Raw genomic sequence first — 16,318 nt, forward strand, 5'->3', positions numbered from 1 at the left:
CCCCAGCGGGAGTTTTAATCGGTTCTGCAGAATTCCTGCAATGTCAGTTTGTACAATAGAGACATACGCCTCCGTGTGACCTGCTGACCTGAAGAAGAAGAAGAAGAAGAAGAAGAAGAAGAAGAAGAAGAAGAAGAAGAAGAAGAGGTATTTCACAAGAACTTTACGCCGCACTCAGTAATATTCAAGCTCGGCGCTCCGTAAATAATGATGTCTGGAATAGACTGCGCAGTTGGGAACAAAGCCTGACCAGAGTCAGCGAGCCTGACCACCCGATGCCATCGGTCGCCTCTTACGACAAGCATAGAGGCCTTTTGTAGCAAGCATGGGTTGCTGAAGACCTATTCTACCCCGATCAGCGGTAATGGAGAAAGAACTTGTAATGATTGGTGAATAATGTGTCTATGCACTGAATTATGACCTGCAATGAGTTACGAGATACTTTCACGTTCAGAATACCACATCATTAAGTGTGCCAATAGCACGTCATGTTGATGGGTTGAATGGACTTATGATTAGTAGTAAAATGTACACAATGAAATCATCTATAAACGTTGTTAAGTGATTTAAGAAATCCATTGCGAGGTGACAGCACTTGCTGTATCATGATAGGCCAGATAACGGATTCGTCCCAACATCTCTATCCCCCGTGCCTCACATCCCAGGTCTAGATTCTCCAAGTACCTGATACACTATCCTATCAGGCAGACACCCCTCAACTCCGATAATGCTTTCTCTCATATAACAGTTTAATCACTGCCGATGCCGCTAAACCGGAAACGTGTCCGTGACCATTAAGATTTAGCCTCGATTTGAGTGATTTCTTCAGTTTGCGAGCCGAATCTCCATTTGTAGCCGGGGCAAAGCGTTGGGACTCTCGACATGTCACATTCGCGATGTTCGATTACTGTTAATATGAAAGTTGAACGGCAGAATCCCACCAGCGAGGCGGTCTAAATGCTGTTAACCGGAAGTACTCCCGCAGCCATTTTGTTTCTATGGTTTTGAAATGACTCTCCTTTGGTTGTCAATATTCAGCCAACCTAGCGGCAACGCCTGCATATCATATTTATGGAAAAGCGAAAGATGATATCTGCGGTATTAATCACGAATTGGGTTTGATTCGCGTAAATACACAGAGATATTGTTGCCTTGTTCCGTCCATTTTGTTGCAAACATAAACATACTGGATTGATATTCAGTTGCCCGGATACTGATAAACAGTCGGAAGTTAAGACATGACACCGCTACTCGGATAAAAGATAACTGATATTAGTTATTACCCATTAAGAGTAATCCCGATAATGACCACAGTGCCCAGAGAGATTTCACAGGTGGATGTCCACGTATTTCTAAACAGGTAGGTTAAGTAGTGACGTGAGCTACTGACGAGACGGCAGGCTGCTATCTACATCATGCCATTGACACCCTTGTCCTTCCACTTGAGGATATTATGCACCTAACATACATCACTGGGTGAAATCGACATCCAGTTAAGGAAACTATAATACGAGATTTAGGTTAGCAACCGTGTGAATGGCTGGGGCCTTAAGACATCCTGTTGTGACCAGGTCTAATGTGATTTAATTATCGTTCTCTGATACTATGACTTCCTTAGAGCAAACAGTTCAGGGGCGTTATTGCGAATTAGACAGCAGTCAACTGATTTATTGATTTAATAGTGATATTTCTAATTGGTGAATATGAGAATATTTTCAATATAACATTTTATCTGTGACGTCTAGTCGGCCTGTATGTGGTAAAGTTATTACAGTAGTAATTTCATTTATTACTTCTTGGTTATAGTGTATACAGTGAATATTCCTGCTGTATGACCGCGGTCTGTAAATAAACGAGTCTCGAGTCTGGATAAGACAGTCCTGTGACTGACTTCATGAACATCGCACTACACAAATGAGATACGATGACATTCATCAAAGAAGTCAGCAAGTATGACCACCATCCTGTTAGTCGCCTCTTCGGCAAGCATGGGTTACTGAAGACCAATTCTTTATGTATGTGGAGGATTTAGATTTGGTCTCTTTTATTATCAGGAATGACAATACTATCTGTGAACAAACATATACAGTTTATCCATGATGCTGAACCATGCAGTTGGTAGAACCGTTATTACTCTTATGACCGGATATGTATTATATGCTGAACAGAAGTCTTGAGATCATGTGTTCTGACAATGATGCAGACACATGCTGACAATGACGCAGACACGTGCTAACAATGATGTCGACACGTGCTGGAGACAAAACCTCGGTGTGATTCCCCAAGGACTTATAATTCAGAGCAGGCATAATTCACACGGCTTCCGCTTTATCGGTTGTTGATCTGGGAATTTTGGAGTTGCCATTTGTATTGGAATTCCCACAAGGATAGAGTTTATCGAGCTCACAGATATGCACGATTCTGCTCTCGAAAATACGTAAAACTCGCGGGTTTTCAATCAGTTAATGTGCAGACTGGTTTCATAAACCGTTCAGGGAAATGGTTCGTGTGAAATGCATATTGTTTACTGACTTACAACACGGAAATCATCTGGCTCGGAGTGTGATGTTATGTGTAAGTTTCTGGCACCCACAGTCACCCTTCGGGGCGTGTGTAATTTGTGCAGCGTCTGTGACACCTACGGATTTGAAGTGTCCTTTAGCTTTCTGTCGCCAAATGCAGGCAGAATAATATACCAGGTTTAGATTGTTTGAGTGAATGACTTTAGCTCTACGTCGCCTACAGCAATATTTCAGCTATATATATATTCATCACCACAAGGGCAGGACAGATTTTCAGGGATGATCCATTCATTTTCACTGCAGCTTTGTTCCTTTTGCACCAGAAGGAATTTGTTTCTGAGGATAGACAAGACTGGGTGTTTTTTGCACTGACGTAGTTTATATTTTGCTTTTTACGTTATTATTTTCGCATACATTTAGAATCTATGTTCATCCACGTGAACATAGAACAGAAACATTATCTTCCCGTCAGTGGAATCGGTGGTGATTGGTAATAATTTCTTGTAGTATTTACATGGTTAATATAGTCAAGGTAAACCGTGCCAATATTTACAAACTGTTCCCTTGATATGTACAAAGAGATTTGTTGAGGTATCTCCCTTGTCGTTACACTGTGATCGGGTGAAATCACTATATCAGTATGGCTTGGCACTGAAATGGAGCTGCATTAGCCATCTGTAGGTCCAACACAGGACTCTATCACCAAATGGCTTCACGCAGTTTTGTAATTTTCTACAAGCTACCCTTCCCAGATCACCACCAACTAGATCACTGGCCACACGTGTAAGTGTCTCCAAAGTCAACATGGCAAAATGAATTAGCAGTCACAGATCTGAAACAGCCAGTACTGAAAACATATTTTTAAAATACGGAGCCTTGTTTACTCGTGAAACCTCGACTGTTGACCCACAGCTACCAACACAAGCACTTTCCTGTATCCAAACACCATTCCATTTCCAGTAGGTCACTGATAGCCCACGCCTGTCACTCAATCAGATCCACCATGGTTTCTCTTAAATAAACACCAATTGACTGACAGCTCTGATAGCCGCGCCAACATATGGTCCCTGGCTCGTTTCTGTGAGGAAGTCAGCTTCCTTTAGTACAGATCTGTTAGTTCGGATATGACCGCATGGCGTGTATGTGCGTCAATGTAATGGTATCAATCAAGCACTCAATGTAATAATTTGTAATATACGACAGAACAATTATGTAATAGCCATTAATTATTGGGGTAGTGGTGGTAGTCTAATTGCTGAAGTGCACTCATCACGCTAGGGAACTGGGTTTGAGTTCCCGCGTTGGTACGATATGTGAAGTCTATTTCTGGTGTCCCTCGCAGTGATACTGGCCGCGGCGGCATATAACCCACCCACCCACTATAACGTCAGGAACTGCATCATGTTATATGTGCGTCAAGGTTGTTGTGCCACTCTCTGCATCACCCACACCAACTCACCATTTGGATTCTTATGACAGAAAGTCTGTACTATACAGTTTTAGTTATGTTAATGTCCATTTTCATAAGTGTCCATGTAACAAAAATCAACAATGGCTGCTCAAGACGAGTTCTAGCCTGCAGCTTCAAGAGTGAATGCAAAAACAAAGGTGTGCTAAAGTAAATCCACTCATATCACTTCGCTATGCACTACGAAGTTAGTGAACCTGACCACCCGATTACGTCAGGTTCCTCTTTCAACACTGGCTGCTGAGGACCAGGGCCTTCTTTCACAGAGCACGAAGGTGATCGTAAGTCGCTAAGGTAACTTTAGTGCAGTGTTAAAGAATGAGAATTAAGGTTAACCTTAGTACAGGTGTCTTCGTGAAAGGACCGCCTGTTCTAACTTGCATCTAAAATGAATCTGTTTTGAATCTATTTCTGGTGTCCTCTCTCGCGTTGTTGCTGTTGGTATATTATTCCATTATTGCCAAAAGCGGCCTGACACCATACCCGCTTCCTCATTCACTCACTCAATGAATCTTCTAGATACAGAATATAAAAACAAGGTGCGCTATAGTTAATCTTCCCATACTGTTCGACTTTCCTCTATTACATAAACACGTAATTTGTATTTGGTAGAGAAATACTCTAAATGATTATTTTAAAGACATAAAACCGTAATTTCACTCCAGTAAGTAGTATAAGTCAACATTAGCGAACTGTCATTTTCAGCCTATGACTGCAAAGATCAGCGTGGTGAGATAAGAGGGGTTTAACGTCGACTTTGTGACTGTTGGAAGATCGATACTTTAATACGTGGCTCAGTGGGATTAGGAGAGCACACACTTATCCTCCATGTGTGTACCCATATATCACACTGACCACCTTTGTTGGTTAGTTAATGATGGACATTTCTCTCTGTCAGTCTCATTATATTTCAAAGACCGTATTAAGGTCAAGTAAGTTATCTCCAGCTGTTGGTGTTGGAACATATAACAATGCATCTTACACTGACAGGCTTTGTTTTATTGTAGCAAAATAGGAAACGTTGAAGACGAATTGCATGTTGCAAGTAATTCGTTCAAATGTCTATACGACTGATGTACAACCTAAGCAAGTGTGAGCGGCACTTACAGGTTTACAAGCACGACCTGCTTACCTATTTGGTGTAGAGTGAGTGAGTGAGTGTGTAGTTTTACGCTGCACTCAGCAGTACTCCAGCTATACGGCGGCGGTTTGTAAGTAATCGAATCTGGACCAGACACATGTCATCGGTTCCCAATTGAGCAGGTCGATGCTCATGCTGTTGGCCACTGGATTCTCTGGTCTAGACTCGTTTATTTACATTCCGCCGACATACAGCTGGTATATTGCTGAGTGCCACGTAAACAAAATTTACTCGCGCACCCCATGTGCTCCACTTGCTGTTTCTGTAGGGCGTATTATTGAGTGAGTGAGTGAGTTGGGTTTATTGCCGCTATATTCCAGCTATATCACAGCTTGTGAGCGTAACGTGGGAAGAAGGTCCAAAGTGATTCATATCTGTATACCCCAGTGAAAAAAATACCGCGCGCTGGAATGACACACCAACAAAACATAAGAAAAACCAACCGGAATTTCAACAGACAATCATAGATTCCTAACCTGACCAAGGTACGCAACTCAACAAATCACGGCGCCTTGGGCGACTGGGTCATCATGTATTAGAAGAAATAAAGTGCTAAGGCGTCCACACATAACAGCAGCACGCCTGTCCATCATGACCAGATGACAGTATGTGTCATGAAAAGAAATGTCAGTGCATGGTATAAGTGATCATTGGTCAGTTCCACTGGGGTCGAGTAACATATTAACCCAGTCAATCCAGTCTACTGCCCCAGTGACCCACTTCGATGGAAATACAACCGACAGATATCATTAATATTACTTGGAGTTCTGAACGCCTTAAAGTCACAGTTAGAATCTCGCACTGATTGCGCCTAGCCGTTGTGTTATTATGGCAAGGAAGGAACCGTCGGGGCCAAGTTCGATATGTTTCTTTTGATTGTAATCAGTTCTCTGGTTTTAGTCCGTGGATGTGTAGGTAGTGAATTTGTGTTTGAGATCAACATTTTCAAACGAATGTTAGTTCAACATTTACAGTTTAATTACGTCTGTTAATGAATACAAATAACGAACTGCATTCTTTCGAGAATTTATATTTTTGTCTCCGATGAGAGGCATATGTAATTCTAATTTTTGAGTTCTAATTTAAAAAAATAATAAATAAGCATCTCAGCTGTTTAATCAGGCAATAAGTTTTCGTTTGAACTTGTAATAATATTGTCAGCATGATTATCACTACCACCATCCTTATCGTAAATGCGTCATCATCATCGTCATCATCGACATCATCACTATCACCATCATCATCATCATCATCATCATCATCATCATCACCATCATCATAAAACACATTTTCATTCTCATAATACGGTGATTGTCATAACCAACATAATCAGCTGTATCATAAGCTTGCGAGTGCCTTGACTCAGTAAACATGTTCACTTGTTTGGCTTGTTTCCTATCTATTCCCTAGGTAGAAGGTATGGTGGACGTTTGCCATGATCAATGTGAGAGTGAACCTTCCCTCCTCTCAGGAACGTCTCGTTTAAGGCGTCTGTCCCCTCAAGCTAGGAGAACTAGTGTCAAAGAGGACAAAAAACCCTCCTGATTTTGGGATTGATTTGCTGGAAGAATAATGGCAGTGGAAATGTCAAAGGAATGATTATCCTCAATTGAAGCTCTTAGAAGTTTCATTCCGAGACGAGTTCGCTGTGACACAGGCGATCATGCTTAGCAATGCCTGCTGCGTCTCCCCCTACCCCTGTACACCCTGGTGCCAATGTCATTGACTTCCACTTGCATTATAGAACAGCTGTCCTTGTATAACGAAGCCAGTTACGACGAAGAAATATTACTCCACGTGGGCTTTCATGTTGATGATAGAGAAGGCGTGAAATTTAATTTATCTAAAAATCAATACCAATTTTTTAAAAATATGATGGCTGTTTGTGTCAAAGTTCGGCGCGGTGATAGTTTCTCAGAGATTTAAGGCATACGAGTGATGGCAACATGCTTAATTTAGCGTGGAAGGGGGACATAACTTTCGGATCAGGGAAATCAAAGACATTTTGTATGATTATTGAAAGAAATATTATTCTAATCAGCTTGTGGTTTGCATTGGTAGAATCATTATGGGATTTACACGTGGGACTATGTGCGTTTACGCTCTTTATGTACATTATACATTATACAAGATCTAGAAGGAAAGCTTTGATGTAGACATATACATATATTTCACGTGTCATTTGTTTCTCTGTGGAGTAACATCTAACCATTCATGTCCATTTGACAATCTCGTTGTTTTTAGAACTCGTGTTGCATTGTACAGAAATGAAATCATTGTACCACAATTTACGAGTCCAGTGAATATAATGAATACACACATACCTATTAATCATCTGGATGTAAAGAGTATATTTCAATGCAGAACGTCAATGCAAAAGAAACACACATCTTTGATTTGGTCCAAAGCACATTGTGGTCGTCGTTACAGCAAATTATAAACTGGTTCGGGGTAAGCAAAAATAAAATTAATTGAAATATATATATATCGAGCGCCATAACCACTAAGCTACCCTACCGCCTCAACATCAGACTTAGGCGCGCTCTTGTATCTCTAACAGGAAACATTTTCATGTACCCATGGGGGGAATCGAACCTCGGTCTTAGGCGTGACGAGAGAGCGCATTTACCACTGCACTATCCCATCGCCTCCCTCCTTGATTCACATGCGAATATATTAACCTGGATACTCCATACAAACTAGCTCCGAGTTCCTGCCTCCTTCGTTGTAGAGACACAAGCTATAGCCTACCTCGTCACTGCTGTATTAGACAAGCACAAACAGTAACGACCAGAAGCCCATCAACGCAACGACAAGCCAATATTCTGCTTCCTCTCCTATTTTACTGAAGCTTGCTCAGTCGTGGATTTGAGGGCGATCGCCGGGATCAGCACAGATCCTCTCATGATTAAGCTAGTTTCTATTAGAGGTGATCTAGCACAGCCGACCTGGAGTCTGCACGTGGGTCACAAGCACCATGATGTGACGATGAAGAATAGTCACTGCAATAAACAGTGACGCAGCCAAATTGGATTTTTTGTTGGTAAGGTTTAAATGTAACCGAAGATGAAAGTTTGTTTTTTAGGTTCGGGTAATTATGCCCTGTGCCAAATTACAGTTTCTGAGAAGAAATTCCTGATTAGAATTTGAATGAAGGCAGCTGCATGTTAAAGGTCAGTGTTTGTGTGTATTTGAATGTGGTTTGGGTTTTTGTTTCTTTTTGTTCTTTGATATTTGAATTAATAATAAGTTATACAGAAAGTGGATTTGGCATCAGCTGCTTGCCAGAAGGATCAATCAGAAACGACACATTCCATTTCATTCTGATCAGTTGTTTGAAGTACGGTTTTTTTGAATGAATAAAACTATGCTCTTGACAATTTGACCATGACATTGAAGAATGCCTGCCTCTCTTTGGTTAGATGAAGTATCAAATTAGACATTAGATACCTCTAATTCAAGCCTGTTCAAATGACAGCCACGCGTATGAATACATAGCCTGCCCACGACTCAGAAACATGGCGTCCGATAACTCAGAACTACATGTTCCTAACCAGAACATTATCAGATAGTTTGGTGACGTCTTCGACGGCCAAGACCGTCATCATGACTAGTTTGGTTACGACACCGTGACTAGTTGGGTTACGGCACCGTGACAACTGCAATTCCGTGACAATCAACTGATACTTCATCGTTTATTCATTCTGTGGTTACTTCTGTAATCAGCTATAACACCTCAGGGCGTAACCACAAGTAACTAATCCAGTGTTGTCAAAAACAACGTATTCTCACAACTATGAACACTTCACATTATGACAACTGCTTCCACTGTGTACACGTCTACAGAAAGGCTTCTGGTGGTTTTCTGGTTAAACCGTTTGCTAAAACCGGCGTAAATTTAGACTCACTCACTCACTGTGACTACTGAGCGCACGGAGGTTGAATGAGTCGCTTTTAGCGGTATACCAGCAATATCATTGTGGGAAATGGGTTTCACGCATTGCACCCATGTGGGAATCAAACCCAGGGCTTTGGCGCGATGGGCGAACGCTTTTACCACTAGGCTACTTCACTTTCAGTTTGGCCATTATCGGCAATTTTTCAGTCACATAGCGACGATGTCTGTACGTATACATATGACTATTACTGAAAGATAAAAACCTTTCAAATTGGCTTACCCAAAACGTTTATATTGCACGCTATGTTAGTTCACCGACAAACGGCCTCAAAAAGACACTTTACATCTGTGTGGGGTAGAGTTTCTTCAGCCGAGGTTTGAGAGCGAACAATCGTCTATTATCAGTCCAGTGGATTCACACGATGGTTTTCATACCATGGCTTATACGTAATAGAAACATATTTGCGCAAACATTCCCGATCGTGAGATAAACGGTTCCATGACATTACTTCGTTGTACAGAATAACTGATAAAACTTTCAGATACAAACGAAAACATTATCCTTGTTCAAATAGGGGAGAATAAATGGAAAACCTGAAATGTGAATTCAGTGTGGTTGTAATTGCAGAGATATTTCAACATATTCGATAAATATACATTAAAACATTGACGATATGGGTTAAGTGACAGTTTAGGACAGTTGATCCAGTTGCAGTCATGCTCGGCTTTTGGTGTGAGCGGTTGTTAGGGTTGGATGCAGGGTGGTGGGAGTTTTTTGTGAGGTTTGTCGGCGCTACCTGTGACGGAGGTCGGGGTTACCTGTGAGGGAGGTTGACCTGTGAGGAAGATCGGGGTTACCTGTGAGGAAGATCGGGGTTATCTGTGACGGAGGTCGGGGTTACCCGTGAGGGAGGTTTGGGTAACCTCTGAGGGAAGTCGGGGTTACCTGTGAGGGAGGTTTGGGTTACCTGTGAGGAAGATCGGGGTTACCTGTGAGGGAGGTCGGGGTTACCTGTGTAGGTTGTGTGGGATCACAACATTCCTTTGAGATATTCGAAGATTGCTGAGGGGATTTTGTAGTGAGTTTGCTTTCAGGATGCTGGGAACTTGCTGCGGGGTGTATAAGAGGATGAATTATAAGAAAAACTGTTTCTTCAACAATACTACCAGAGTGTTTTAACAGTTGAATCTATTTCCGTACCCATAACAGTGTGAACATAAGTTACTGACTCTCTTTAAAAAGTATGCTGTTTTCAAGATCTCCCAAAGCCTGACTTCATTACAATCCTGATCAGGCACATTTCAAAGGTATTATCACACTAATCTATACACAGAATTCCTGCATTGTGTGAGTTTCTATTAATTGTTTCTGTGAATTTTGTTCAAATACAGGTCGCACATTTTCACAGAGGGAAGTTTCTCAGGGTGAGTTGATCATTAATCTTACAGTGTATTAAAGTGCATGAAATCTCTATTAATGGTGAAACTACTTTTTTGAGCCCAATTTAAATAATACTCTGTATAATTCAAATAAGGCATGGAAGATTTAAAGTGATCCTTTCCCAAAAATATTCTTTGCTTTTTTCCCTTGCGCCTGAATTTGTCTCAGGGGCTAATTGTTATCTGACAATGGTGCTTTGTTTCCAAAAAAGAGTTTGTTGTCAGAAGGTTCCTGGTATTCCCCTAATAGCTCCTGGTATTTTCTCAAATGGTCAATGCTATTATCCTAATGGTTCCTGGTATTTACCAAAATTATTCCTGGTATTACCTTAATGGTTCATGGTATTTAACAAAATGGTTCCTGGTTACTGGTACTACCTAATGGTTCCTGGTATTTAACAAAATGGTTCCTGGTATTCACCCAAATGATTCCTGGTATTACCCTAATGGGTCAGGGTATATATCAAAATGGTTCCTGGTTACTGGTATTACTCTAATGGTTCCGGGCTTTTAACAAAATGGTTCCTGGTATTTACCCAAATGGTTCCTGGTATTACCCTAATGATAAATGGTATTTACCCTAATGGGTCCTGGTTCCTAATTTTGCCTCAGATTACCATAATAAGTCCTGGCATTATCCCAGTGGCTCGTGGTTTTGCTCTAATGTGTTACCTAATGGCTCCTGATATTTACCCTAATTGTTCCAGGAATTCACTCTAGTGGTTCCTAGTATTACCCTCATGGAAATACGATAATATACCCCTGATGGTCGAGGATGAGATAGGTCAAGTGTTTGCATTGTAAATGACTGTTACACAGTGATGACTGAGTGTTAGGACGCGGAACAGTACAATAAAGAAGAAACAGTTTCAAATATAACTCTTCATGGAAAACCCATCAATAGCGAGGAACATGAAGTTAGAAACGGATTCGGGATTCGGGATTCGGCATTCGAATCCCGAATCTGAAAAAAATATTCAGATTCGGGATTCGAATCCCGAATCCCGAATCTCGAATCCCGAATCCGTTTCTAACTTCATGTTCCTTCAATAGCGTACAGGGTTTGCGTCACGTCCAAGGCATCAGTGGTTAAAACATGCAAGAATTCAATGCAAATAAGTGTGAGGTGTTTCGAAACATTTTGGCTTAATGTGAAAATAACATCGTCAATAGGAAATCCATATACATTGTCTTTCGTTGGTTTTCCAAGAAAAAAATAAACGAGTCATGATTCTTCTTCCTTTTCTTTCACGAATCTCGTAATGCCGGATTGTTATAGCCGTTTAGCTACAACATTTGTGTAAGATTTATTTATTTTCTTCAGAATATTATATCATTTTGTCGATGATATCTAAATTCATGCCCCTATACATTAACTTTATCGATAGCCAGTCAGTTTCATGAAACGACTAGTGATGGAAAGTTGGGCCGCTAATGATGGGAAATTCATTAAATATTCATAAACATCCGTTCGAGCTAGGGTCTATGAAATGAAGAGGCACCGAATGAATACCTGTGAGCTTTTGAAATCGTTTCTGCAGAATAACAAATCTATGGAACACTTCACAAAATAATCGATGAAGAAAGAGATCACAGGCTGTTTCAGGAGCCATCTACAGGTGCTATAATAGCTTGCAGTGCAAATATGAAAATATAGAACATTGATAACGTCTTACTTTCCATCACAATAGCATGAGTGTATTGCATGATATGAAGACAGAACTGGGACATACAGCTTGGGAGTTCCTAAATCCAATGTTTCCGTTCTAAAGTACAAGTATTGATCTTCGGCATACAAGCATCCGACAACATACTCATTCAATTGAAAATTTGTACGTTTGGCCTGAACATTTGAATCGAGTATTATAACTGTTAATGAACTCTAAACAGTAATTGAAAATAATGAAAAAAGCCATTATGATTAAACGATTTCAGATAGACCTCGGCTCAATTCTTCATGCATGCATCATACTCGTTCCAGGGTGACGTGGATTGTGTGAACATAGCCTCAATGAGGGATCTGAATGGAACTTATCGAGGATTTACTTCACACAATCCGGGCCCTGGAGTCTATTCTACGGGAAGTGAAGTAAGGCAGCATTCCAACTTACGTTGTATCTCACCTGTAGCGTACGGACGATCCTCCCCATGGCGGAGTTACGGTATTTTTCCTCCGCCGCCGCTTTTTGCTCAATGCGGAGGATCTCCGAACATGCGTCGTCTTCAGTCCGGACGGAGGGCTGGGGACTGAGTCCGCCATTCTCTATCACCTCCAGTTCTTCCTCAAACGATCTCTTCCCTGTCAGCTTATCTTGGGAGCGGCTCGTGGACGCCATCTTGACGTGGCCTTCAGGCTACGATTGGTCATCTGCAAAGGGGATATAACTGTCAGAGACACATGTACATACGTTTATACATATACATACATGTCTAATGGCTTCGCCTCACAACGCTATATTAAATTTCACATCCGTGTCAAGGAAAATGATGTCAAATGGAAGACCGACATATTCACACAGCCTGTGGGACACCCTCTCCCCACATGCTATTTTGAAAGTAATTTACAAATTATGTGACCTTGACCCCTTTCTATTAAAGCTGGCACCAACAACGGCACCTTGTTGCGTTTATCAAGAACTGTATACCACATGTGTCCCTTGTACCCAACAGTGTAGGACATTGATAAAACACAATGGATCAAATGGAGGTGTTGGACTGCCTAACGGAACAATTATTTGCGTGTATGTTTAAACCCGGAGTTAGGTCACGCCACCTAACGGACGACAGTTTCCTGACGCTAATTCAGTGTGAACAAACTGACTTCGCACTGTTATCTACAGTTTTGTTGTGTGTTAATGATTAAGTGAGGCAAGTGCTAAGTTGTAATTGTTAAACATGTGTGGAGGTTTTGAAGTTAAAACCAACATAGTCATTACTAAACGTGAATCAGTAAATTGTGTATCTTTTTACGTTTAAACTCTCATACACGCAAAACATACCAGTGTCAAAACTAAAATATAAATCAGAAATTTAATTATACGGAAAATGCGTCATTTAAAAACTCATAACCACACGTTGTGTATGCCGAGTGTGCGTACAGAGACTTAAATTCTGTTACATCCCTAAATCTGCCAATACATAATGTGAACGACATCCATGATAGCTCCCAGCTCTGTACCACCTACAGTAACTGAGGGACAGACCCACACTGAGACTCAGCTCGAAACTTCTCCACCCACATTCATCGTTTGGTATTTACCTCGGAAGTGAACTACTGTTTCAAGTTATTGTCTAAGTTCACATCAATAGAATTCAGATCGGAAATGAGCGAATTCGCATTGAATATGTGCATTAAAAACATGTCATTGTCCTTTTGACTAAGTTACACTTACAAGTGTTCTTCTAACCAAATGAGTAAAGAAAGTATGTAGACATGCTTTCATGGTGCCTGCATATCAGACAAGCAAGAAAAGATTAAACAATGCTGATGTGTTTAACACGAGTGTAACAAAGTTTTTTTTCGATCGTAATATTGAGAATGTGTCTTGTGCCCTATCAGTTTGAAAATATTTGAAAAAAAATCAAATTTGCATTTTCTGACATCTTATTAAAGATCTTATTATTATATTATGTTTATATTTATATTTTGAACTTTGATATTTGAAGTTTTAGGTTAAGGAAAGCCTTATAGATAACGCCACTATTGTAGGTTGGTTTCATCTGTCTTTTAACTCTGCACTCAGTAATATTCATGCTATATGGCGGCGATCATTAAATATTCGAGTTTGGACCAGGCAATCCAGTGATAACAGCATGAGCATCGATCTATAATTGGGAACCCATGACATATATCAACCAAGTCAATGAGCCATACCACCTGGTCCCGTAAGGACGTCCGAAGGCCAGTATTCTAACCCGGAACTTGTCACAATCCTTACTAAAGATATTATATTATATTTATATTATATTAATATTTACATTTATACTTTGAAGTAATATGTCCAGGAAAGTCACTAGATATAGATATAGATATAGATAACGCCACTATTGTAGGTTGTTACAATTGTCTTTTAACCCCGCACTCAGTAACATTCAAGCTATATTGCGGCAGTCTGTAAATCGAATCTGAGGCAGACAATCACGTCATCAACATCACTAGCATCGATCTGCAATTGGGAACCGATGACATGCGTCGTCCAAGTCAGCGAGTCTGACTACCCGATCCCGCCAGCTACCTCTTGCCACAAGCATGGATTACTGAAGAATTATTCTAACCCAGATCTTCTCAAGTCCCATTTGATAACAATCTATAGTTTTCTAATGTACAATTATCACGCGATAAATCATAACAACTACAAATTCAAAGAAGCATAAAATCATCGATACCGTTCACACCGTTTTCTTGATCGAGCTTTTCGTTTCGATGTGTTCTCAAACCAAACCATCTTGACCTGGACCATCTTTTATTGAATCCCCCAAACAAACAATCATTCTTTTTACTTTGGAAATCTCCACAAATATAGGCTAACAGTGCTGGAGGCAAGCCAATCCGCCTGTTGTCAGGTTAATGTACACAGTGTGATCGACGTAGGAAGATGACATTACAGGGAGCATCAACTCTTTGCATTCTCAGACACTTGATTTGTACTTCCAGAATTATATCCCTTATACATGTAAGGATCTGCTGATGTCGTGTTCGAATTCCATATGCATCTATAATGAGTTTAGTTTGTGGGCTGTGGGGGTTTCATTAGGACGAAGAAAATTCCAGCAAAACTGAACAAAAACCCCTAAACAAACAACAATTAGAAAGTAGAAAAAAGAACGCCCATGGCAAATGGGACTCTCCCCACTTGCTATCTCTCAAGGGTCTCCTTTGTTACATTTTTCTCGTAACTGATTGTTGTGGGAAACCAGTCGTTCCTCACCGGTGCTGATTTGATCGGTGTTCATAGTAACTAGCACCGGATTGCCTCAATATTCAATTAATTACATTCCTCCATGATTCAGATTAAACGATGAAGCTGTTCAGTACTCCGGTTCGGGTTATTTACATCTGCGATATTTATACATCCGATCTAGTTCAAAGTGCAGTCTGAGACTCGTAACAATGGCAGGTGAAACTGACACATTGGTAGATGAAAATGACATATGTAGTTGTGATATGAACATAATATTAATCATTTCGGGATACTGAGATTTAATTCGTTGAGAAGAATCAGGCGAGTGTCACCGAGCTTTGGTTTCAGAGTATATTTTGTTGCTTCCAGGGATGCAACACAGGTATCTCGCGTGTCTTTCATGGTCACTCATAGTCTCACATAGTCTCGCATAGTCTCGTACACTCTCGAGTTGGGGTCACTTGGTCAGCCAGAAACTGAAGTCATCGTCATGGATACGATATACTTATCATTATATGTAAAAAAAACCCCGATATCATATTATATAACGAAGGTATTACTAATGAGGGGTTTGCTTGCTTGTTGTTTTACGTCACCTTAAGCCAAATTCCATGTATATGGCGGCGGTCTGTAAATAATCGAGTTTAGACCAGACAATCCAGTGATCAACATGAGCATCAATCTACGCGGTTGGGATACGATGACGTGTATCAACCAAGTCAACGAGCCTGATCCGATGCCAATAGTCGTCTCTCACGACAAGCATGGGTTACTAAATGTTAGTTCTAACCAGCGTCTTTACCCATGATAGGTAAATGATCTTTACATGGATGACACAATCACTTCATAAACGAGCACGTTTAACTATTTGTCAATGATTCATAAAATAAGAACAATTATTGTCAGAATGTATTGTGCTCGTTCGACCTTGGCGTCTATATCATAAAC

The 16,318-nt window shown here is 40.6% G+C and overlaps 1 protein-coding gene across 1 annotated transcript in view; it reads right to left on the reverse strand.

Moving 5' to 3' along the window:
* LOC137272682 (cyclic nucleotide-gated channel alpha-3-like) overlaps window positions 1-12,805 on the reverse strand; it is a 28,064-nt gene extending 15,259 nt beyond the window's left edge. The window contains exon 1 of the mRNA XM_067805058.1: window positions 12,581-12,805. Within this exon, the coding sequence (XP_067661159.1) occupies window positions 12,581-12,805 (225 nt within the window). The remainder of the gene's footprint in view (window positions 1-12,580) is intronic.
* Window positions 12,806-16,318: the final 3,513 nt, after the last annotated feature.

Source organism: Haliotis asinina, chromosome 2 (genome assembly GCF_037392515.1).
Source record: "Haliotis asinina isolate JCU_RB_2024 chromosome 2, JCU_Hal_asi_v2, whole genome shotgun sequence".
Classification (NCBI taxonomy): domain Eukaryota; kingdom Metazoa; phylum Mollusca; class Gastropoda; order Lepetellida; family Haliotidae; genus Haliotis; species Haliotis asinina.